This window comes from Takifugu rubripes, chromosome 4, assembly GCF_901000725.2.
Source record: "Takifugu rubripes chromosome 4, fTakRub1.2, whole genome shotgun sequence".
In the NCBI taxonomy this organism is placed as follows: domain Eukaryota; kingdom Metazoa; phylum Chordata; class Actinopteri; order Tetraodontiformes; family Tetraodontidae; genus Takifugu; species Takifugu rubripes.
In genome coordinates, this window is record NC_042288.1 from 10945029 (window position 1) to 10971117 (window position 26089).

Sequence of the window (26089 nt, forward strand, 5' to 3'; positions counted from 1 at the left end):
AAAGGGCTGTGCATTGAAGACGTCCCCCTCTGTTGATCTTTTCTTCCTCCCTCTGATCCGAACTACATGCAATTACACCCCCCCCAGCCATCTCCCCCCTGCTGATATTGTCAAACATGGTCTGCATGCTTAAAAAGCAGTGCTCCTCTCAATGATAAGCACAAGAGTATCGGCATCTAAAGAAGCATATTTATAATAAAGCACGGATGAAGATGATATCTTTTAAGCAAGCTTTGCATTTTAAACAGCTGCTAATTCTGATTACAGCAGCTAGAACTTATTTAGGTTTGAGGGAGGCGTTTCCTTTCACTGTGATTGGGCATCTGATTAGAACAGGCAGAAAACAGTCAAGGACACAGAGTGGGGCATTCAGAGTTCAGCGTTTGAGCGGAGCCTTTGCAAATGACCTGAAATCAGAGACAGAGGCGGGGGCCCACAACATGGAACTGGTGGTTCTGGTGGTAACCAGAGATAAACAGAAACAAAGACGAGATGGTGTCGCACAGCCCGATGTGAGATAAGCAGGGAGGTGGAGTGAAGTGAGGCTGTTGTCTATTGACTTGTGTCTCATGCTCTGATGGAGGTTCCCTTTAAGTTGCCTCAACTGCCTGTTTTTGCAGAAAAGCGGGAGCACGAGCCGAGGACGAGCCTCAAGGACTGGAAGGTGAGTCCAGGGCTTCCAGCGTGGAATTTGAGGGAACAGAAAAACACAACGAGCCCAAAATATGGTGCCTCGTGGTGCACCTGCAGGAGCTGCGTGAATATGTGGACGAAGGGGAACCTGAGCAAGCGGCTTATGAATTATGGAGGGAAGACAAACGGCACGCCAGGGGTCATCAGGAAGCCATTTTATAACAAATGATGGGGTTTAATTCTTGCTCTATTCAACCACTCACTTGAAGAGCTCCTTGGGAGAGATGGCCCTGTTTGTGAGGGGGTCAATGGCGTAGACCATCAGGTCGGATTTAGTGTAGTCCTCTAGCTCAAAGCCATCGCCATGACGACGGGGGCCGATGGACTCTACTATCACCTTGGCACCCGGAATCTGGTCCTGGACGTGGCGCTCCAAAATACTGAACCCAACAAAAAGACAAGTTATGCATATACAGTATAGCTGTCTGCCTTTGTGAGGGGTGACGAACAGCCTTGTGCAACATCGCAGAACCCTCACATGGCATTAGTGCAAACAACTTAACGTGAATATGTTGGGTTTTAGAGCCTGAAGCGCACAATCATGTATTAGAGTGAGACATTAAGTTATTCAAAACAACTATTTCCTAATTTGCCTTTTAGATCAACTAATTGGACTAAATGTAGTGTGCCTAAAAGGCCAATGAAAACAAGTTTCGTGAACAATAAGGGGCTGAAAAGCAATGTCAAACCTAGTTTCATCTGCATTTAACAATTAAATACAACTTCCTTTCAGCAGTTGTTTGGCACAGGTGAATCACACAAAACATAAAAAAGTACTTCAAATGCAAAAGAGCTACCACCTTGAACAAAATGACCCTTATTTAAACAGGCAAATGTGCACGAGGTTCATTTCCATGCATAAAATCAATTTATCAATAAACACATGAATTACAAGTTACTGACTGTTTCACCTAATGAGCTCGTCCTTCTTCTCCTCCACTAAAGTGGGCGGCACGGTGGACACAACAACTTGCATGTCCAAGGCGTTGACCACAGAAACCTGAGGGAGACAAATCAGAATGATATTCAAAAAGATAGAAAACATGTTTTGTTCCCAGAATTAAATGCTGATTTTCTGAGGACCAAACATGACAACTAATTGCTTGTTTTAGAGTCACGCAGCAGACTAAACGGGTCCCGAGTCTGAGGCTGCACTCAAATGCACGGGCCGCTGCCTCGGCGTTGGGGAGCCTAATCTCCCAAGCGGCTCCCGTGAAATTAGGCTTCCCCCTTGAAAATTAACGAGCATCGTGGTTAAGCACTCTCTGCTCCCTCTCATAGCGAGGTGATGTCCCAGACCTTCCCTCTGTCTCGTTAGGAGCTTGTTAGCGGGCATATTTCACTGGAACAAAAAAATAAGCCTGCCCACAGCCAGGAAAGACACGCGCGAAGAGGCGGGGGGTGGGGGGAAACATAAGGCCAATCGGAGTATGTGAGCAAGAAAATAATTAAGGGACAGAAGAGCAGAGAGATGAGTCAGACACTTACGGCCGTACACGATGTCAACGCACATCAAAACAGGACTGTAATTGGCTCTTCAGCTGGGCAGAGGCCACGTTCAGAACAACTATAATTAATTAACAAATAGCACACCGGAGTGTTTTGCAGTTTCTTCTGATAGATCCAAACCTGATAAACCGATGACATCCGAGGGGTTGATGGAATTCAAGGCTCACACCCATACCACATCAAGATTAGCTGCTGCTCTACCTGTTGAGCAGGTTCAGTAACTGTTTAGAACCCCCCCCCCGGTCACTCACCACCACTTCAGCACTGCTGCTGAGCCCTGCTCCGTAGTCGTCGGTGGCAATGACTTGAAACTTGAAGTAGGACCTGCGCATGTTCCGAAACATGATGGCCGACTTGATGATGCCTGTGTAGGTCTCGATGACGAAGCTGTCCTGGCCCTCTTGGGTGGGCGGAATAATCAGGCGGTACGCCATCTCGCTGTAATTCCCGGTGTCCTTGTCAGTGGCCTGTTGAGAGGTTTTGGGACACATGGCTCAGCAAACAAATGCAAGTCTGGATGTTTCATTTTATTTCAGTTCAAACACATCGAGGTTTAGCATCATTACTGTAAATGCTAGTCTGTCTGTGCTGGAAACACACCCACATCTGTGGCCTCTGCAGCACAAACCAGGTCCGGGCTGACGCGCAACGGGCGGGCAAGTCCGAGCGACACATGACAAATTGGAGCAATTTTTTTTTTCCTCAGCAGTTGACAGGGAAGGGAAAGAGGGAGGGATGCACCTTTGAAAGGACGCATTAATTAACCCTGAAGTACTGTCAGTGCGTAAAAAACCAAAGACAGGTGCTAGCTTTGTACAGAGATGTTACAGCCACTGCTGGAAAACTGTCAATGGGAAGGAAAAAGGCTGATTTGCCCCATTAATCTGATGAGCTGCTGGTTGATAAAGAAGGTCAAGTCATTGTCATGTACAGGCACGGAGATGCTGCCAGCCTTCCGTTTATCAGGCTACACTTATGCAAAACCCTCAGATATGACTTCTGACTTCAGTTTGTTTCTCCTTTTCACTCCAAATGAGTGAAACAACAGAAATCGAGAAGTGTGTGAAGTGATAATATTCAACAGATTATCTTCAGAGAAAACAGGCGCCCGGCTTCATTCCTAAGTAAGTCAAGTACAAACACTCCACGCTAGTCATATTTTCAAGAATCTGGTTCTGGGAAAATTATAGATAGCACTTGACCCAATATTCTGCGCTTTGGTGTCAATTCTAAATTAGAGGCAGAAGAGGGGTTTTGATTTGCTGGACTGATTGAAGCGTTCAATCAGAGATTCTCAGGGCAACATGTGAGACTTCAAACAGATGTGTTTTATATATTTAGAAGATGTGGACACGGTGGAGAATTTGGATTCTTTGTGAGAAATCTGACTGAGTGCATATGTATGTGGGCCATACAGGGTCTGGCCTGCCCCCTTGTACTCCCTACAACAAACACACAAACCTCTTTTTGTAAATGTAATTTTGATTTTTATGTCAACAATGTAGGTATTTTGTTTTTGCGATGATTCAAATGTTGCATTCTTTATCACCAAGACATTAAACATTTTTGGATCCAAAACTGAAAAAGGAAATAAATTTGTTAGTCACCATCTCACCCACATTAGAGCACAGGGGACAACTTGACTTTCTCTGTGGAAAATCCGTTTTCTTTAGCAAAACCCGCTTTTCAATTATTTTAAATAGACCAAAATTAGAAATAAATGTTTCCCCTCCAGTTTAACACCAGCATGTTAAACAGGTTTTGCTAAACAGCAACGATGGCGGCACACTCAATCACTGCAGTTGGGAAAATGTCCTGTTAATCGTCTCCCCAATTTTGAAATAAGATATTTGTCCCTGGTTCAAAGTGTGTGTGTGTGTGTGTGTGTGTGTGTGTGTGTGTGTGTGTGTGTGTGTGTGATGGAAACACACACAGATGCGGAGGCAATAATCCCTCTGTTGACTGCTCTAAAATGCACCCGCCGCGGTGCTTTTTCAGTCAGAGAGATGCTTCTGGTGTTACATCTAATATGTTGTGTACTCAAGTGTCTTGTGGATATTGATAACATTGCTTCTACGTAATTCACTGCTTTAAATAATGAGGACTGATGTAGCCTATAGCTGGTCAAATTGCTGTTGGTTATGTTTAACGGGATCATTAACGATGCGCGAATAATAGGATTATCAAACATGAACTGTAGACTAATAATAACGCCCCCCCATCCCGATATTCAAGTAGAATTTATACCAAAGGGTAAAACCATTACTAATGTAAATAAATGTATCAGTGATTTAATGTGTTAATTATGGTTCCCAGCCCATTTATATTTATTCTGATTAATTTTAGGAATGCGCATGATGGATCAACATGAACTATAAAATGGAGCCAGAGATAATTCTGGAATAACGTAACCATCCTGTGAGGCATGATTCTGTACGGTTAGAACATGAAGATTAGGGATGAGCTCATTTCTAACCCCAGAGCTTTATTTAAGTAGATCACTGTTCAATAATATTTTTAGTCAGCCTGTAGCATTTCTGTCTTTGCACATAGGGATACGTTCTTGATTTTTAATCTTTACAAGTTACAAGACTATTAAATAGGCTTACTTTTTTATTAGGGTTTTTAATAAAATCACTCTATGAACTCTGTGTTCCTCGACTTACCTGCTATTTATAGCACCAGCCTGCTTCCTTTAACACCAAAACTAAAGAGGATAAAAAGAAACTAGGGTCTAATCCTGCAGACTGAAGGCAAGTGCCACATAATTAAAGATAAGTAACAGCGTTCTTAATGATGAGAAACAACCTTTTTTCCTTCTGCCCCTATGTCAGTAACAGTAGACTGAAAATCAGTTCAATTGTTCACGACTGCCCTCCCAGGAGAGCTTTCACCTCTCTGGAATTATCACGTGGCCACGATGTTCTGCACTTTAATCAGGCTCTGACTCTGATGCTTTGATTTGGGGTTTTGAACACATGCAACACTGAATTCAGAATTTATCTGGCTGGAAAGGAACGGTTATGATTGGACCTATTACACTTCATATCTATGAAGATATGGAAGGTGGGGGGGGGGGGGGGGGGGTGGGACGGGGAGGGTAGGAGCGGAGGGCAGTGGAGGTCTGCTGCTCGCCTCACATTGTCCTGGAGTCTCTCTCATGCCCAGCACCATGAATGCAAATCCGATTATGCTGTATCGAGCAGCCGCCCTGGGGGGTTGCTGAGTTTTGCCTTGTAGATCAATAAAGTGTTTTAAAATTCATCGTAAGCTGAATAAACTAGATGTTACACATGAGATATGAGCAAAAACAACCCATGTGCACAACCTGTCTGGGCAGAGGTGAGCCACTGTGGAGGCATTTTCTCTTTAAAGTAACTACACTCAATGCGTAATAATGAATAAATGTTAGTATGAATGTCATAGATTCCTTTTGCACAATAAAATGTGTGTAGATTATATTCTTGGATTTACCTTTTGATTATTGTCAAATGATCAGAAAGCAACATTAGATTTTTTAATTTAACCACCACCTACTCTTCTAAAGCTTTTATTAAAGAAAATATCACCAGTACATGAAAATCATGTCCAATGTATTTTCCAGGGTGAGCAATTAGTCTTCCTTCCTTTGAGGTCAAGTTCCAACCAATAATTTCAGAGCTTGATTTAGTATTTTCTGTAGCAAGTGTCTGCTACAATGTGGATGGATTAGACGAGCACAATCAGAGGTTAATAAGGGAAAACACACTTTTCATCAACATGACGTCAGAAAAACTACTACTGTCTTATACTTGGTTGTTTCCAGAGCATCAATGCACACCTGCATTGAGGGTGAGTGATGAAACTGAAAGTAGATGTTGCAGGCAATGATTTTGGAAGGATTTTGTGCACAAAAACAAGATTATATTTTCCATAACTCCCACTCACAAATGAGGAGCAGACATAGCCTCCAGTAAAGTACTCGACATGACAAAATGAAACCTTCTGCAGAACGCTGTCCAGACCCGCTTCTGGAACGTACGGGGACTACAGAGCTGAGCTCGGAGTGAGCCCTCCAGCGTGTGGAAGAGCTCAAGGAGAGCAGGAAAGTGAAGGAGGAAGGAGGGAGCGCTGCAGAGAGCGGATCAGATCACACCCCCCACCATGGCTGCGGGGAAGGTGTCAAAGTGCACATCTGGAGGAACGTATATATACCCGAGTGGCGCTTTAGCTTTCTTACCACTATCTTGAGCACGGAGCTGAAGATCTTGGTGTCCTCTGTCACGCCGCCGATGTAGAGCTTCCTGGAGAAGACGGGTGGGTGGTCATTCTCATCCTGCACTTCGATGAACACCTTGGCTGTGTTAGCTGCAGGAAATAACCAGAACAGAACAGTTTCGCTGCAACATGAGCTACAAAGAAATCCAAAAATAATATTTGCTTTCACTCATCCAGTGATTGGTTTATTGCACCCCCAGGGCGATGAAATCACAAGAGATGCACAAACTGCAGAACTGACATCTTCCCCAGCACCACGTGTTAAATTAACACATCTGTCAACTTATTTGAAGCCACAAATATCAAATCCTGCATATTTTAACCTCAAGCTGTGACATAAATACAATCATTTTATGGCCAGCGGATGTTCAACAACTTCAAAAAAGAACTTGGAAATTATTTTCAAAAATACTTGACAGCCAATCATCACTGCAGACATCTAAGCATATTTCTTCAGATTAGATCAATTTTAATAAGGTGCAGCCTAAGTATCGTCTCTGAAGCAGATCCAATCATAACTGAAAATAGGTTGGTGATGTGCACAAAAATGCAGCTTGGGTCAATTTTGACTAAAGAAGGTAAATTAAATCTCCTGCAGAAACGCTTTGAAGTGCATTTTCAGAGAAGCTCTTCTAATGAGACAGACGCTCTTTAGTGGAGCTACGTTAATAACGTTAAGATGCTCCCAAGGCCCCCTTCTTTCTCTCTCTCTGTGTGTCCCCACCCCCAAAAAATAAATCTGAAAAAGAGAAGAGTGGATATTCTGTATGACAGCATCAATTAAGTTTCCAAACTAATATGGAGCCATTAAAAATTAGCCCAATTAATTAAAGCTCACCTCAGCCGACGAGACGTTTGTTGACATTAAAATTGGCGGTGAACAAATGGTGAGTGCGGGACTAGGACGGTTGCCACAGCAACCGGACTTAATAACACCAGAATGAAGTCATTCTAAATTCAACCCCAAAATGAGGAACAGGAGCAAACAAAGAAATCTATCAAGGAAAATATTTTCAACTGCCAAAGTTCTTGTGGAATTATTGCTCTGTCGGTGCAATAATTCCTCCTGGTTGTGTAACGCTCCATATTTACTTAATGGCAATGAAAGCAAATACTAACATTATATTATTTACCTTTTAAGTGATCATCTACTTACATATATTACAATATGTATATTATGTATAAACGCAATTAAAAACCGTCATTTGGAAAGCTGTGGGAAAGATGTACCACCGACGTTTACTGTAGGGTTTTTGTGAGATTCTGACATTCTAGTCGTCGGGCAGACTCGATGCTTTTATGCATAAAAATTGTGGTAAACACGCAGCTAAAAATAAGTGATGAAAAGAAACAGCAATAAAAAGCTGCGTGTAATCATAATCAGTCACACGGAGAGATTGGGATTCACTATAAATACAACACCTGGAGTAACGTGAAACATCGTTTGGGCCCTGATTTTCAACCCCTAATCGGATGGAGTGTCCTTACTTTTAGAGGGAACGCGCAGGTTGGACATGACGACCTCCATGGAGTCCGCCTGCACCCGCAGGACGTAGCTTGTCACATTTTCGTAGTCCAGAGGTTTGGCTGTGGAGATGACGCCTGTCTTGTTGTTGATCTGAAAATGACCTGGAAGCGCAGATGAGGAAATGAAAGATGGGAGCGTAAACAGCAGCCGTGTGTGTGTGTGTGTGTTGTGTGTGCGTGTGAGACTGCCTCCTTCCTGGGCACACGTACACCTCAGGGTCAATATTCAAATGCAGCCCTGTGAATTGAATTGATTTGTTGTCCTTCACGGGATTATTTTACTTTGGTTTTCCAGCGCAGCTTTGATTCTCCGATACTGTTGTAATCAGTGTTTTCTAATCAGCGCCATGGCTCGGAATACTGAATGCTGAGTTGGGATCTGGAAATCCTGACATAGCCGTTGCAATTTTCAGTGCAGATGAGGAGATAAGGACAGACTGGCTGGTTATTAAAACTTTTAGCGTTGCGTTAGATAATTCTCCACGGATGGATCATTAACGGGATTTTAAGCACATTGTCACATTTTGATGGCGTGCAGTCAAGGCAGTGTAACGATCAAGAATGACATTGTTAAACAATTAAAATGAAGATATCAGTGCCACAAAAGATGCTCTGATGCTTTGAATGAATTCACAAGCACATTCTTGTGTCTGAGCAACCTTTGTGCCATCTTTTAACAACAACTGGACAATACACACCTGACAAACCTATTAGAACATACATACAAACAGCAGCCTGTGGATCATCAAAACCCAGCCCATTGAAGTGGAATCCACAGAAAATCGTGATCTCAAAAATCTCACAGGGGCTTGAACTGCCTGTCACATGTCAGGCTAATGCTTCTGCTGTCGGCATCTTTAGCTCTTTGATGCAGCTCAGGAAAAGGGCAAACTTTAAGCAGATCCCTCTAAACCTGATCTGTTCTCTTCCATCACTGCCAGGTTTGAACCACCTTAAATATTTACGCTATATCCCTACCAGCGACATTGCTGGAAACATGGAAGAAAAAAGTGCAACCAAACAAACGAAAACAAACAAATGCAAAAAGGCAATTTTCCTTTTTAAGGAGAAAATGCGTGCGATGATGTACAATAACATTATACAACTGTCCTATAAACATTTATTTGCATACCTAAATCATTGCCTCCTACGATGGAGTAGAAGATGCTTTGATTGACAGCAGCAGCCAGAACCGTCCCCACCGGGGTGCCGAATGGAGCCAGCTCGCTTACTGGAGGAAACCTGCATTAAAAAAAGGACAAATTTTGAGTTTACTGACATCATCCTGGCATCAAAGAAACAACCTGAAATAATGAAGATAGAAGTCTCCAGAAGAACGAGGCAAGATATTTCAGAGTTATTAATTATGCACTCCTAATTCATGCGTGACTGATGTAGATTAGTTGGAAGAGAAAACAGTCTGCTGTGCACACAGTGTGTCACTATTGATATATGAATTAACCTCTCTTTTCCCAGCGCTTTGAGCTATGCCAAGTATGGGGTGTAATTATTGGCCTACACACTTTCCTTTAGCATAACTCGTTTTCTGCTCAGTTTGAGTCATGAGGGTCAAGGATTAGTCCTGAGCTTTTATCATTTTCCGTTGGACAATCCCCATTTTAAAATGGTGAACAAAAACAAACCTTTATCTACATATTAGCTTAGCTGCACCCAGACTTGCGAGCCCGAGAACAGGAACATTCAAGAAGCTGAAATAAGGTTTCACTTTATCCTTACTGACCCAAGGGACCTCCCCCATGGACCTGATGCTCTATTGTGTCCACGGTAACCAGCTGTGGTTGTTCCATCTCGGAGAAAGAATCTTACTGTCTTCATCTTTTAGGAAAGTGCAGACTGAGGAGAGATGCTGGGGCGGAAGCAGATGGCTGTTTGGCTGGATATCTACAACAGTTTGCTTGATGAAAAATGAAAAAACTAAGCATTTACCATCGAAATCTCCCCGTCTTGAGAAATAAATTTGAGATGGAATTGAAAATGGCTTTAAACAACACAGCATGGAACAGATTGGGGTTTTTCTTTCCTCGATGAGTGAGACTAACGGCAAATAGCCGTGCCGATGAGTCAGGCCTACAAGTGGGTAATCATATCCAGCAGATATGATCGTGGCTTGCCGTGAATAGCGGGGAAGCCTTCTTCGGTCATGTGTCGGCGACGGCTGATTAAAGCTGATGGCGTCATCGGCTCGTGAAACCCTGGCGTGACTTATTTTCCCTATTCTGCCATGTCTGAATTTTAGCCCTCCGTATTGAGTTCTGTGGGCATGTTGGAGAAGCTCTCCATGGCAATTTTGCATTTAGAAATATTTCTCCCTCGTATAACAGCAGAAGGAAGAAGCCAGGCAGTCGCACGCAAGCCTGGAGCGGCGGACGCTCGGGCGAGGGTGTGTATCGACCCTTCAAACCTCCTCCTCTGTCCCTGTTCCTCCTTTCCAGCACATTTTCACTACACCGATAACACAATGTTCCAAACAAGACACAACTGAGAGGATGCACAGATGCGGAGGCAATAAATGACAAAGTCTGGACCCCACACTGGAGTAAAACAACCCGCTAAGTTACCTTATGACAACTGGTGCAGAATATCGACATGCAGAGGGAGGCTTCTTATGAGACGCCGCTGAAGACATCCACTGTATATACCCCCCACCCTGGGGGCTTTATTTCCTATCTCCAGAGACAAATATCACTTAAAGACATTTCATGAAAAATGAATGAAAAGAAAATGACTCCCCTCTTCTGCCAAGCAGTGCGATATAGCATCCCATGCTGAGAGATTACATTATTGAGGCTGTGCTGCAAAGAAACTGGCCGCACAATGTATGTGTAGTGCTGCCTTTTTGTGGAAAATACAGGGCAGTTAGTGATAATAACTATACTGTATAAGCGCAGTCTCCGAGGCAGACGGAAGCAAAAATCCATCCTGCTTTTGAGGACAGGAGGAGGGGATTTCTTAATGCGGCCATTATATCCTTTAAGAGAACGTCAAAATGAGAAAAACACAGAGGCAAATGCTTGCGGAAAAAGAACTAAATATACCATAGGCTTTACATGGACACTAAAGTACCCTTCAATTTTATGTTATTCATGTTATTTTAAAATCACCACAAGCCACTGCAGTCCTCATGATTCTAAACACATTTAGTTACTTAAAACATTAGATTTATACATACAATCTGTAATATATGTGCATATATCGATGGATAGAAATAGTAAGACCTCTTTTTTCCCCAAGGGATAGGTTCATTAGGGTGATTGGAGACACTAAATAGCCCCTCGGTGAATGGTGCTGTCCATGTACTGCTGCTGGTAGAGACTCCAGCATCACCCACATCCCTGATTTAGAATACGAATTAAAGAGTCATATTAGTGGTGGCTCATAAAAAAGGGTGGATGGAAATCAAATTTAAATGGAATTTTAATAAAAGACTCGCATCACATGACACGTGCTCGTGAAGTTCTGCGGACTCTCGGTCAGAGAGAAAAGTGAAATGTTTTAAATGCTAAACCTTATTATGTTTCACAGGAGATGTGTATAAGAGAGATGAAAAAAAAGCTAAAATCTATTGAATTAATATTTATGAAATGTTTGCACATAATACCCAGAGGCATCATTCCTTCCAAATTTGCATGTTCTACAATCAAATTTAAAACTTCTGGGCGTCCGCTTGCACAGTTTTACTCTTGTCAATGAGACAAGCTAGATGTATAAAAACAGGCAGGTATTTTTGACTTTGCACTGGTGGCAGGAGGGTCAAAGTTTACCAGATATATTCACACACCCACCAGGCAGCCCTAGGAGACATTTGGGATTCGGTATCTTCCTCAAGGACACTATGACAGGTTGACTGCGGGAGCCCTGGATGGAACGCCGACTGTTGTATATGTATAACTGCCATCTGGGTGTTAATTGCTGTGCAGATCAGTTATGAAAGCACCGCGTGTGGGACAGCAGTGTTGGGCTGCATGGTGTGATTGTTGGGAACAAGCCGAGTTGACAGGTTATGACTTCCCTACAAAGCGGCTCTTGCTGAAGGCTGTGAGCTGCAGATAAATGCGGAGCCGCGTGTGAATGTCAAGCGTGCAGCTGTGTAGGCGGAAATGGGGCACATGTGGACAGAAAGGTGCGCACGCACACCAGCGTCCAGATCAAAATGTGCACTCAAAAGATATCTGGCTCCCCTCAGATGCTGCCCCACTGAGCGGTTCAGCAATACAACAACTAGGATCAATTTGAGGAGGACCGGCAGTTATTCTCTCAATAGGAGTGTAATTCTGGGCACCTTTTTATCTGTCCAGGATTAGGCTGTCGTCTTTGGTGATCAATATCTGTTGGCCTCTAAAGAATATGGGCTGATTCATATCTGAAATATCAGATAAACTGTCAACTGTTTCAATATTTGTCTGACATGTGAATCAAACATGTGGGTTCACGTCAGTTTATCAGACGGTTCAGCATTAGCTAATGCTAATACAAGACAGTCCAGCAGAACCAACTGTATGGAAAATTACGATTTTTCATTTTCACTAGAATTTAAGGGTGCTGAACTGACAAATGACCCATGTTACCAGAAAAAATTCTCAAGAAGATTATTCATCTGTCAAAGCACAAAACAAGTCAGTTATGCCGTTATGAATAGTAATAAATGTTAATGAGAAGAGCCCACCCGTCAGTACTTTCATCCTTGGATGAGAAAAAAAAAATGTTGTATCAAAGTTAAGTAGAAGAATAAGAAGCTGACATGTCTACAGGCTGCAGCAAAACCCTGGCGTCAACATGACAAGGTGAACGGAACGCCACTGAGAGTGGTGGGCGGCACACAGGTGTCGGAGAGCACTTTGCCCCAAGGCTAATGGTGCACTGATGCTTATGAGACAAGACAGAGGTGTCTGGAACTCGTAGTGCAGCGCAGGGGCTGCTGAAAATGTGTCAATGATCTCTTTAGCTTGCCTTCCCCTTGCTATTCATGCACTATATCACAGAGAGGGAAATGGTGGGATGTATAAAGAGGGATCTCCTTGGGTGCAAGGAGGTCTTCACCTGTCTCAAGGTCCTAAGCACAAGAGTCCTAACAGAGATGCACTTGCTAACCCCACCATGAACAATGGTTAATCAGCCTGGCTCACTGAACCAACACCGAGTCTTTCACTTGCTAATTGGTGACCTGTGAGTAAATAAGACAGGACACATCAGGTCCAGGTCCAGGCAGAGCAGCAAGGAACAGGAGGATTCTTTGTCAGAGGTACGATTATGTGTCCTCGGCAAACGACAGCATCTTAACTTTCCAGTTCATACCATTTTAGAGGAGGAGGCCTCATTAGAATATTTTTCTGAAAAGGTTAAATGCCCCTCACGGCCCCTTTGAGGCCGCCTGTGGTGTTAAAATGATCACAGTCAAACAGCAGGAAGCAGGAAAACAGGAAGTCAATAAAGCAGTTGGTTTAAACTAAGGAGACTCCTGTTTAAGGTGCATTTTCACGGTTGGTAAAATAATGCAATTCATTTAGATGACAATGTAAACAATTGCAACGCATCGCTGGTTAAGCTACAATGATCTAGACAATAATGGGTCCCGTTTTCAAGCATTGTTTCCGTTCATTTTGATTCCTGCGACCGTGATGTTACCTGCAAATAAAGAGCAAAAAGGGCCTTTTCCCTTCTTTAGTGTGGCCTTGCGCTTAATTGGCAAGACTCACATGACTGGGAGCCGTCGCCAAGGTGACAAATTGATCTCAACATTCATGGGACGCTTTGTTCGTCGCGCCTCCGCCTGTAAACAAGCAGCGGGAGGATTCATTTGGTTTGAAAATAAAAGCCAATTTCGGCCAAAATGATCCAGCCGGTTCGCGGCTGCTCTCTTCCCACACGTATTCTGACTAACAAAGCAAAGACAGAGAGCTCCACTTCTGGGTAGGAAGCACTGAAACATCCAAGGGCCGCTTCATTGACCCTTTTGTCACAGGGGCCAGGGCCAAGCTTCATATGCTGCGACTGGTGGCGCGGCAGGAGGGGAATGAACCAACGTGCGTGCTCTGACCCAGTTTGACAGGAAATGGTATTGTGATTTCAGGGTGGTGCCGATGGACAGAATACTGAAGCGAGTGGCAATGTCCAGCACCCCCCCCTTCACTCGGTGGGTATCACAGAAGGGACTCTATTCCCATAGGAGGAGAGGGGTTTTTCTGTGGCTGAATATATCAGCATACATCAGCGGGCAGAGCGGAGCCTTGTCCATCACATCCAGCGAGGCAGGAAAACATACGGCCTTGGACGCACGCTCTGGAAATCAGGTGTGTTGACCTGATGTCGAGAGGAATCGGGGCTCATCTTAGATCAGTTTAGCACCTTTCATAACCCCTAACGTCTCTTCATACCACTCAGTGCTCATTGCAGAGGGAATTATAAACACTTTCATTCTGCAATGGCCTTGATTTGAAAATCAGATGATCCCATGTGTCTAAATATTCATCTACAGTATTTATACTTGCAAATGTAATGCAAATGATGGCAGTTCCTAGTCTACTCCATTATTGTAGATATATTTAAGGGGATAACAAATTTAGTTTCTCGAGTATTTTGGAACTTTAATGCAGCACGTGTTGACTCACTGGCCAGGACTGGTGCTATGATGCTATTTGTCAGCAGAACCATCAAGATGGACATCTCTACGCATCTTATTGGTCCTTTTTAAAAGGCTGCCACTCCAAACATGAATCAAGCAGTTGGGGAGGCCTATGCACACACACATGGGTGATGTCTACCTAGGAGACAATCAAAGCAAAAATCAAAGTCTGGCCTGGATCCTAAGAACACCAAAATCATCATGGAAACAGCCTTTAGGCAGGTTTCACAATTTGCTAAATAAAACAAATTTCAAGCAGGTATATTTATTTGATCCAACACAATTAACAACGGCCTAGAATTAATTGTGATTAATCTACATTAATCCACAGTGGCCCTGTGATTAATCTGAATAAATAGTCTGCATTCTCCTTTGACAGCCCCAAATTCTTATTGTTATGATGAGCGAGGGAGATTTAACTGCTCCTTTCAATATTACATAAAAATGAAAAAGCTCTGAAGCAATTTGTAGAACAACACACAGAACAGTTTTATCCCAGAATAAACTACAGTGAGCCTAACATTTTAAAACCAGTCTCATTGAAAGACACTGACATCATTAATGTTCATATTTAGACTGTATGGACTGTGAAACCTATAGTCATTATGTATATGTATTGCACATTTTCTAAAATAATCCAGACCATTGACATCATTGTTATTGCTGTTCTTTTACTTTTAAAGCCATATCTTAAAGGTTACTGCCTTTAAGTGCCCCTAAAAATAGGAGTTTAAAAATCTTCAAACATATAGCAGAACACTTGGCCTTTAAAAATCCCGACTATTTTTTTTGGCAAAGAACATTTTTAATGCTCAATGGAATATTCTGTACATGTGATGGATGTCAAAGTGGATTCCGGGGAATGGCCTTAAACCGGGAGGTTTAACAGGTCTCTCTGACTATTGTGGCCTTAAAACCTCTCCTCATCTGCTCAATCAAAGACTCGCTGCTGCAAACCAGATTCAGCACGTGCAGATATGAGCTCAGACTCCTGATGGGCTGCTGACTCTCACTTGCTAATAGGATTTACTAATGAAGTCTCAGATGCTAAAAAAACATCTCTGGAATCCAACACCTGTAACAGGGAGTACAGCTAGCATAAGCGGGAACCTGTCATCACAACCACAGGTCTGATCACGTTCCTCTCTGAGCCATTCCTCTGATCACTTATCTTGCAACAGCAGACCCGCCGTCTCTGTTGTGGTCACACTGGAGCATTTCTCCAGGAAAAGAAAGAGGCCGTCAAAACACAAAACAGCTTCTCAGGGGCACGAGGGAGGGGGACGCTGAGGAGTACAACATTTACTGCTCTGGCGGACAGTATGAGCCGGCTTGGCCGTGTCAGCCCACTGGATGATATCATCCTCCAGCCCTGGGCCAGTAAACGCCTGGACGCTGGTGTCTGACTGGGCCAGTCGCTGGGGCTCACAATGTGAAACGGTTCTGTTTCCTGCATGCCTGACTAATTGCTGCTCCTGCCTAAATCAACTTTTCTTACACAACATTTGTCACCACAACAAACAAACAAAAAAAAATCACATCATATGTTTGAAAATGTCTTATACTTATTTACAGACTCTTATTTGGTCTGTAAAGCATTTGCACCATTTCCCCTCATTTTACCAGGATAAAATTGTCATAAAGACTTTTTCACTTGCCAACACATTTTGAACAAACAAATCTGCTTCCAACTTGAAGATTAGAGAATCTTAATATGCCAACATGTCCTAGAAGTGAGTTTTTACTGTCTCAAAGCTTTGACCTTTGTTTGAAAATACATTGACTTCAACAATAAATTGCTATAGTAATTAATGATAAATTTAGCCAGAATAGTATATAATCCCTTTGTCTTTTTGTGCCCCAACAATAACTCTAACCTTAATCATGTCACCTAGAACACATACGCAGGCGTTATAGATTGGTCTGGAATGGCACCGATATTTAATGAGCATGCTCATTGAAAAATGACACTAAATGTCTAATGAGGATTCTTTGAAAGCAGCAGCTCTTTTATTTACAGCAGCCCAATTATATTCAGAAACGAACACCTCCTTTTATGTGTGCTACATAATGCTACACAGCTAAACAAGAGGCTTCTTCAGTTTAAACCTTGCACTGACTCACATATTGGATTCTGCCCAGTAAAACCAGTTTGATCTCCTCCTCATCCCTCCTTCTTCAAGAGCACCGCGGTGGGGCATTTATAAGATTTGGAAACCACTCCGTCTCTTACTGGGAGGCAAACAAACGAGTCCTGCTTTGTTTTTTTTTACGTTTTCCCCTCGCCGGTGTTTCTCTTCATGTCCGCGCCAGTCTGACTGTTGGCGATCCTGCGTCCACACATGCTTACTATTGGTTTGTAGTGAGGACTTATAGTCCAGCGTGTTCTGCTTGTCTTGGCAGGCTTGCAACATTGACCTTTTAGCTGATATTTGGGATTGGTGAAATAAATGTGACTGGGCGTCTCTCAGACAGCCGAGTGACGTCTGCCTATTTAGCAGATGCTAGTGAAAGGTCAGTGCACTTCTGGTTTTAACAATTTCAAGGCTCGCTACAGCGGATTCAAACCTGCGGTTGAAAATCAATCATGCCCTTCAGGAGGATGAATGCTATCCACACATCAAGCTGTAGCTCACATGATGGGAGACAGGGCGGAGGGAATGAGGTGGCAGAAGCAGAGGGTTGACTTTGTTGGGGTTTTATTTGTAAGCATGTGGTTATTTGCCCTGACACATGCAGACAGTGTGGGAGAGACCCCAGCAGGGCTCAGAGTAACCCTTTAAATGCCCAACGAGCGCTGCTGTCGCTGCTTCTGTCACAGCAGCAGCAGCAGCAGCAGCAGCAGCAGCAGCAGCAGCAGCAGCAGCAGCAGCAGCAGCAGCAGCAGCAGCAGCAGCAGTTCAAGTCACGGTAAGGTGCTGGGAGGCTTTCAGAGGATTGTGAAGGTACTCCTGAGCAAGGCAGCAAATACTTAATGATTACATGTGCAGGTGTTCACTATATGTTCACATTCATTAACTGAAAGCATCTTGTGTGTAAAAACAGTAATTTCTGTGGGATGAATGAATGATTCTTCTTCTACTTCAGAACTCTGAGGTGTTTAAATACTCAGAACTTTAACGCAGGAAACACCCAATTAAACAGGCAAGTCTAAAAGAGAAATCATCTACTCTAAAAGGCTTCCCTAAGAAAATGCTGAGTGAGTTTGTAACGTTCATCTGTCATAAAGCAGAATCATTTCCCCATATTGTCAGTAATCACATAATTAGCAGCTCCACTCTTGATGGTACCCGTGGTGACACCGCTCACTAAGGTGTGCTAACAATGTTACTAAGGGCATCGCTCAATAATCTGTTGTTGTGTTCGACTATTGCAGGGCTGCATATTAATGCTGCAGGTATGGAGCAACATCTGCTGCCTGCGACATCGCCGCCATAAAGAGAATACATGATCACTCCCGGATGGTTTCCTCTTCAGTCGATGATATGAATCATTTTAACACTGTTTCCGATACCCCGATGGCCTCGCTGAAGTACGAGCGAAGGAGAAGAAGGCAGATTACACTGATTATGTCATTTCTGATAAGGTCATTTGTGCTGCAGTCAGGTTGGGTGGGCTGCATTTCTGCTTCATTAACATTTGTAGCACCACCTCCTTAAAAACTCAAAAGTCATGTTGGATTGGGCAGCAGTTCGCTCTACAGTAAATGGAGGAGACCGCATGGAAATACTATAACAATAGATTCATGGGCTGACCAGAAACAACGTGATGTCAGGTAACGTCGCAGTAAAAGGTCGGTATTGTGTTTGTATTGGGACGTTTCTGCATTTCTGATGTTAACACAAGGCCGTGCTGAACTCTGGTTGAACTGAAAATGTCCCGAACAAATGCTCCGACAGATAAAATGGTTCTACGCATAGCTGTCCCTCAGCTGTATGGGTCTGCTAATATAACAGTGTTGCATCCAAAGTAGAAATAATATGACAAATATAGAAAAAGGCAGCAATCACTGCATTACACTGTACTGTGTGTGAGATGTAATGGATTCCACAAAACTGTTCTTGCAACTGAGGTCACGTCTTTTTACGCGGACAATCGAGTATTGTTCCTGGTTTTTGGCTCTTGTCACTTGTGACCTGGGAAAAGGAGATTTAAAGGGGGCCACCAGTGACCAGCGACATCAAAAAGCTGAACAACCGCGTGCAGGACCCTTACTGGAGTGTTAACACAGCGAGTTTAGGGTAATACACACTACAGAAGCAGAGGATGAGGCGATGAGCCATCTAACAGGAACAGTAAATTACTCTTTTTGTCATGTTATTGCATTCTGCACACAGCACAGCTAACAGCACATCTAAACAAGGACGCAACCTGATCGCTAAAGGAAATTACACAGCGGGGTGTCATTATGAAGCCTTAGAGTCAGTCAGTGTGAATAAATAAAAAACTGATTAAAAAAATATATATTCAGCTCTGTTGATGCCATAATGTGACTTTCCGAATCTCAGAGGCTAACATGGAGTAAACTGACATGGCGAGCCAAACCGAGGAGGTAACGCTCAGGCAAAGTCGAGCTGGGATGGAGCAAAATGAAATACCCAGAGGCTCGAGGCTAAATTCTCATGTGATTTGGATCTAGGAGTGGAAGTGCTGCGAGAAAGGTAAAAGCAGAGAAAACCACAGGCGTTCAACACGAGGCCAATGATCTAGCTTCAGCACACAAGAGCGGATTTACATAATGGGAACGTGTCACATTCTCAAGGGGAAATGCACATTTATTCTATTTTCATCCACTCAGTACTAAAGACTCCCTGTTAGCATTATATCTACGAGCTTTTAGTAGAAAGTTATTGTATTTTTTAATATATATATTTTTTTGTTATTTTTTTACATACACACACAAAGCAGAAGTTTGTTGCTGTTACAGATGATGTCACAGTCGAGACCCTGAAAAGTGGCAGATAACAGCTGAAGCCATCAGGGATTACAAAGTCGATCGCAGAACTCCTAGCAGAGGATTGACTTCGATCAGCACCGTCTCATGGGGCAGACACAACTGAGCGCAACTATAACTAATAATTTAGGAAGCTGGGGTTGGGATCAGGGATATTATTGGATTGGGTCTGTTAAAATGATGCTACCAAAGGACTCCAGGCAATTTGGATTCCCATATTTTCCCCCATGGAATTTAGGCAGTTTTTAAAAGAAATGCATTTAAAACAGAATTTCTACTAAAATAACATTAACATCAGCGCACAATTAGTCCAATACAATGTTAACTGAGCAAACCTACTGCACAGCAGCTGATGGGAACCAGCCACATTACCAAACAGTTGGTTGTAATTAGCGTTAATAATGATGCAGGAAGATGGTTGTCACATCGCATTGATGTAATTCTGTTTGAATAGTGAATAATGACACCGAACACCAACATTAATGCATCACCACGCTCTTCCACCGTCTGAAGTGATGTGTGAGCATTTAAAATGTGTTTATGTGCAGCAGAAAAAAAGGGGGGTGGGACCGACTGAAGCTTTAAGTGAGAAGCATTGCTGAGGTAAATGCACTCCCTCCCTCTGCAGGAAACCATTTCATAAACCCACAACTGGTTTGAGGTAAACAACATTACTGAATGCATGTTTGAAAAACAGTTGGAGGGTAGTCAAACACGAAAATGTCTACAAATGTTTTTGTATTTCTGATTCGACAAATGGTCACAAAGTCTCTGCAAAGAGCATTATAGTGCGCTGCTGCAGTAGCAGCTCCAATGTTAGTCATCTATTCCAGCCAACAATGACTGGGAACCCCTCATTTCCCAGTGACAGATGGAGGTGAGCAACTATAAAGCAGGAGCAGGATTCATTAAGTCAGCCAAAACCCCACAGAGATGGTTTAATTGTGTGCTCTGGACCTGCAGGCATAGCTTACCTGATTGCTGCTATAACTAACTGCTATCACAGAGACAGATGAGATCTCCTGCTAACGTTTTCAGAATGAATTCTGCTCAGAACCGTCCTCTGGGAGAGACACGCAGAGATGAGGAATAAGGTGGACGATTCATCAGAGAGGGAGCAGATTGGATGCTCTCTGTTGGAGAGCCAAAAGTGGCTCCAGCGCCTGGCTAATGCTTTCATGCTTCACAATTTAGGGCAGATCTGTCACTGGCTACGGCTAACACTGTTACTTTACAGAGGTCCCTGACTGGTGTACGTGTGCCTGTGTCAGACAGAAAGCAACTACACCGCTGATTCACTATGGATGATTAAATAAAAAGTGAGCAACAGGAGAAGGTCAGAACACAGACGAACGGCTGGATCATGTGTGATACACCCCCCGTTGATATGCTATATGTGTGATACACCCCCCCTGAAGATATGCTCGTGTTAAGGTGTGGTCAGAAAGAATGAAGAACATCAGTGAGAGCGGAAAAGATATGATGAAAGGTCACAAAGGTTGCTCACTACAGATAAGGTGAATGTTTAGGATCTCCTAGAGAACGGTAAACCCATCCAACCACCATGGCAGATTTCTCAAAGCAAACTGGGCTGGTTTAATAATAAATGAGTGTTTGGCCCATAAACCTCAGTAATATTAGTTCAGACAAGCTCTAATCAGCTCTGGAAGAGTACGCTCATAGATCACATGTGCAGACAACAGTGATCTCAAAGAACTATAGATTTTGTTCCATCATCCCCCACCTCTCTGCTAGTTTGATGGTCTAAACACTTAATATTGTCAAAACAGGCTACTAATGAACTCAAAGAAAGCCGTCCGTTGCCTTTAGTGAGAAACAAATTATGTTTATAGCAGCGATGATCAGCCGCATCCACCCCGAAGCTCTAATGCATATTCACACTAAAAGCTGATTCATCAGTCAAGCAGGGGGAAGAAAGCAAGGCAAACAAGAAGACCTGCAAGAATCTTATTGAGTGTTCGGGGAACAATAAAGTACAGTTATCGTCCTTACCAGACAAGGCATGCACAAGAAATTGTATCTTCATGGTCATTGAAGGTAATTCAAGGCCCAATAACTCACAAAGTGGTAACATTGAAAACTGAACAGTATTAAACAACCTGAAATGAGGGTCTGAACAAGCCCTGCAGCTCCATTCACACATAACCTGAAAGCCCAAATGACAAAGCGCGTGCAGAGATGACCAACCTGTACTCCTCCTGGGTGAAGATGGGGATCCGAGAGGGCTGGAGGACAGTGATCTCCACCAGAGTGCTGTTGGTCTTCACCGGTTCGCCGTCGTCAAAGGCGATGATAAACAACTGTGGCACAGAAGAGAAGAGGCTGATGAAGCTAATGAAGCAGAAACAAATGTGAAGCCTTAGATAACAGCGGCGCTGTTTGGACCAGGCACAGCACTGATCGTTTCCCTCCAGTGGCAGCCTGGTGAAGACATGTTTGGCATCTTAACACGGGCGGACTGACAAAACGGGATGCTGTGAGCCGTCTTGCTGGACTCGCCACGAGCGTGTACTAATGTATTGATCTGCAATCATTGAGTGTGGAGAACTCGGTAGTGAGCTGGGGTGACACGGAGACAGAGGAGATAGGAAGGAAGAGAATAAACACAAGTGAGTGTTTAAAGAAACAGAGGAAGGGAAACAGTCCAGCGCAAAGGAAACACGGGAGCCCAAATCAAAGAAGTGACTTCACTGGGACTGACGGTGTGATCGCTGAGCGAGTGGCCCACTGATCAGAATTTTAGATGTGCCAGCACATCAATACGGGAACACATAGGAGGTAATTATCACTGTGGACACACGGAGAAGCACTGGCGAGCAGGAGGAAGCGACGCTGCAGAGCTGATCTCGCCCACTCTGTATCACAATACGCATCATTATATAGACAGTTACCATGAGTGACCATGAGTCGGCACAATCAGCCTGAAGGAGTACGTGGAGGTTTTGGTTATGAAGAGCGATGATTTGATGATATTTTAAGGTGAAATATTTGACTGTAGATGGAGGACGTGTGTTTGGATGAGAACATCTCTGCTGATGTCATGCGAACATCAGGATTATAGGGACTGCATTTGTGAGCGCACTTCCTCAATGGTTTACTGAGGGAGAGTTGAGCAGCAGCAAAAGAGCAACTAATAGGCTTACGGTAATATGGTCCCCACAGGAGCAGAGAAATATATTGTCTGGAGACTTCTCACAGCTTGGGAGAACTTGATTATGCCTCCTGTGTCCTATTTTGGGCCCCATGAACGAGATCAGCTTCTCTTCTTGGTACCTTGAGAAAACAAACTTCCCAACGGCCTTTCCAGTCACTACGTGGGCTCACCTTAAAGGTGACGCTGGGTTCTTCGTTGAGGTTGACCTTAGTGACGATTCTTCCCGTTTCCTCCTCCACGTCAAAGATGCTGCCGCTGTAGGGAGACCTGTCCAGGTCAACTCGGTAGCGGACAAAGCTGGCTGGGGTATCCTGGAAGGAGATGAAGAAGTGGGAAGAACAAGAGTGGTTTGCCTTTCACCTTTTCAAAGACAGTAAAGTTAAATTAATTAGGCAGGTTAATGGCTTTCTTACATTTTCTTCAAGAGGTTTGAGTATAAAAACTTTGATCTTCTCTAAAATAGTTAAACATTAAGTGCTTCAAGTTTCTGGCCTTTCATTAGACAATAGAATTACTGCCGTTAAACTGACTCGCAGACTAAAACACCTACATTAGCGCTGTAACTTCTTCACGACATTAACCACGATTTCTGATTAATAGTCATCGCTTTACGTTATATAACTGCAGCTTCATCCCATTGGTTTCTGTCTAATAAGGTTTGCTGCCTTCTCTGCACTGATTTTACTCCCCAGGGAGGGAGTAAATCCTGAGGCTAGAGAAATGAGGTGAAACCTGTAGAAACAGCTGATCCTCTGGGAGGATTCCTCACACAAGTGTCTCTTTACAATATACAAAAACCATCAGAGTGAATGCACAGAGGGGGACTTGCAAAGTGGGCCTCACCTCTAAAAGCTTTTCAACTTGTTTTCCAACAGGTAATGAAAAAGTTGTTGGAGACAGCTTGATTTAAAATAAAAAAAAGGCGATATCACCCCTTTTCCTGCGGGCTGTTGCCACGAGAAAAACATTTTTTTTTTTTAAAAATCGACTTTTTAATTTGCAGAGCTCTTGTTTACGGCATCATTACTTTAGAGACAAAGTGTGCATGTCATTTTTTAAACAGGCCTGAGTTCTGTTCAGCTGGGGGGAGTCTCTGACAGACATCCCATCAACAAAATCATTTGAGCTCCCAGTTTCAGTTCAATAACCTGCTAGTTCATCAGCTCTGGGTTCAAATTCTAATCCCCTGTCTGTCAAAGATGTCTGCAGAATCGCTCCGATGTGCCAGTTAGTTGAGCTTGGGGTCATTTTGCCTCCCTCTTCAACATGACTTGCCTTTAAGTCCTGTTAAAATCCTTAAGATTTGAGTCCCAGCTAAAGAGAACATTTCAAGTCTGAACAGTGAGGTGGAGATGAGACAAGGAAAGCGGGGGAAAATGCAAGACGTGCTGTCATCATTGTGACGCTGTGAGGTGACTTCCGCCCACGGCTCAGTCCGACAGGCATTATCCTTCAGATTTCACATGCAACACAGCGCGACCGAAGTCACCCAGCCCTGATGTGATGCCACCAGCGGGGGAAACGTATGGAAAGTCTCGCAGAAATTAAGAGCGGCCGGACTCTGGCAGAAAAGATGATCTGTATTAAGCCACAAACAACTATAAATAATAGACACACAAAAGATAAAAGTGGTTTGTTTTGGAGAAATCTGAAAGATTGATGCCACAGCAAATAAAACAGCTTCTACTCTACTGAATGCAGAATAAAGACTGTTAAAAAAAAACCTAAATTTGTATTTTATTCCGTCGACATACTCTTAGAAGACTAAAAAAGTCACAAGGGGCATTTCCATCCTGTTTTCCCCAGTCATAATTTGTAGTCTTAAAAGGTGTCACATCCAGGCTTCCCAGAAGTACTTATAAGAGGCATTTTTAGCACTAAGCTCAGAGAGATAAATAAATCTGGGGATCTGATAAATGACTCATCCAAGTGAGGAACCTTAATGTACGCAGTGCTACTGTCTATAAATAAGAGCCTTCTGAGCCTCTTCAAAATTCATTGTGGCAAATTCTCCAGCCGGTTGTGGATGAAACATCACATAAGGAGATAAACATCTGCCTAAATTTTGTAGCTTGTACTTTATGCGCTGTGTGTATTAAATATAGACGTGACGTATTGCGAAGGTTCTTACTCACCGGAGGGTCCCGATCCTCCGCTAACACCGTTGTTATCACCGTTCCTTTCTCTGCATTGGGTGCCACCATGCCTTTGTACAGGTCTTGGCTAAACACGGGTGAGAAGTCATTCATGTCCTAAAGAAAAGAGATTCCAGGAAGGATTATTTTACTGCATCTGTAATGTAGCTCTGCTGCTGCTGGCTGGAAAGTGCAGCTCTGCACATAATGAGCTGGTGCTTTTTTTTTTTTTTTATAAATAAATCTCCCCACTGCAGGGTTTAAACAGCTGCAGACAATCTGAAGCAAATGTAAACATATGCCAACAGCTCATGAGTGAAATTAAAATCTCTAATACCATAAAAAACTGTAGCTAAATTCCTCATCCCTTCTTCCAGTTTACAACCCTGAAAGAGTGGTGCACACTCCTCGGCAACACGGCGGCCTAATCCAGGAGGACAGCTGATTTTCCCCACTGTTTTGACACATTAGCAGCAGTATGCGAGGACACGTGAGGGTGTCTGTCTTTCAGGTGACCTTTTCACTTTCAGTAAAAGGATGGAAGAAATAAGAGACCTGTTGGGAGGAAGTAGACCCACAGGACACTCCATCCGTCACTGTAAGGCATTCAATGAAAAGAGGAAACAGAAAAACAATCCAAAGGAAAATCAAACAGAAATGACTTCAATAACCCTCAGGAGGTTTTTATATGTTGAAGGAGCCGACTCAGCACCATCTCAAGTCCTCATGAATACAGGAAGAATCCATAAGGCTCATTCCAATTCATGTCTGCCATTTTATATAAAGGAGCTGCTCTGAATCTCATCCTATCAGCACAGTTCCTGTATGACAGCTTGAACACCACAACAATGTGTGTCCTTATCAGAGGACAAACTGGCTGTGGCAGCCCTTCCTGTATTACTTTAAGAGCTGCCTCTTATCCAGCATAATATAAAGACTGCAGTCACGCAATTGAGACATTGTCGCTGAAAGACATGCAAATGAAAATGCTGGCAATAAAAAAAGAATTGAAAAAAAAACAATCTTTCAAAAAGAAATTCAAGTCATTAAAAGATTTCTTTTAAATGTGATGCGCGTATGTGCACCAGAACATTCCTAGTCGACTCATCCTGCTTTGAGGAGCAGATGCTTCCATCAAAGGATTTCATATTTGTATCTGGAACTTCAAGATCCCAAATAAGTGTGTGTTTGTTATTTGA

At 43.2% G+C, this 26089-nt stretch overlaps 1 protein-coding gene across 4 annotated transcripts in view; it reads right to left on the bottom strand.

Moving 5' to 3' along the window:
* Window positions 1–26089, bottom strand: part of pcdh15a (protocadherin-related 15a) — a 121918-nt gene that overhangs the window by 15560 nt on the left and 80269 nt on the right. For all 4 annotated transcript variants that reach the window (XM_029835286.1, XM_029835285.1, XM_029835283.1 and 1 more), the window contains 9 exons: window positions 24891–25007; window positions 22926–23066; window positions 21789–21901; window positions 9119–9228; window positions 7948–8088; window positions 6422–6549; window positions 2454–2669; window positions 1605–1693; window positions 897–1073 (listed from right to left, as the gene is read on the bottom strand). In XM_029835286.1, the coding sequence (XP_029691146.1) occupies window positions 897–1073; window positions 1605–1693; window positions 2454–2669; window positions 6422–6549; window positions 7948–8088; window positions 9119–9228; window positions 21789–21901; window positions 22926–23066; window positions 24891–25007 (1232 nt within the window). The remainder of the gene's footprint in view (window positions 1–896; window positions 1074–1604; window positions 1694–2453; window positions 2670–6421; window positions 6550–7947; window positions 8089–9118; window positions 9229–21788; window positions 21902–22925; window positions 23067–24890; window positions 25008–26089) is intronic.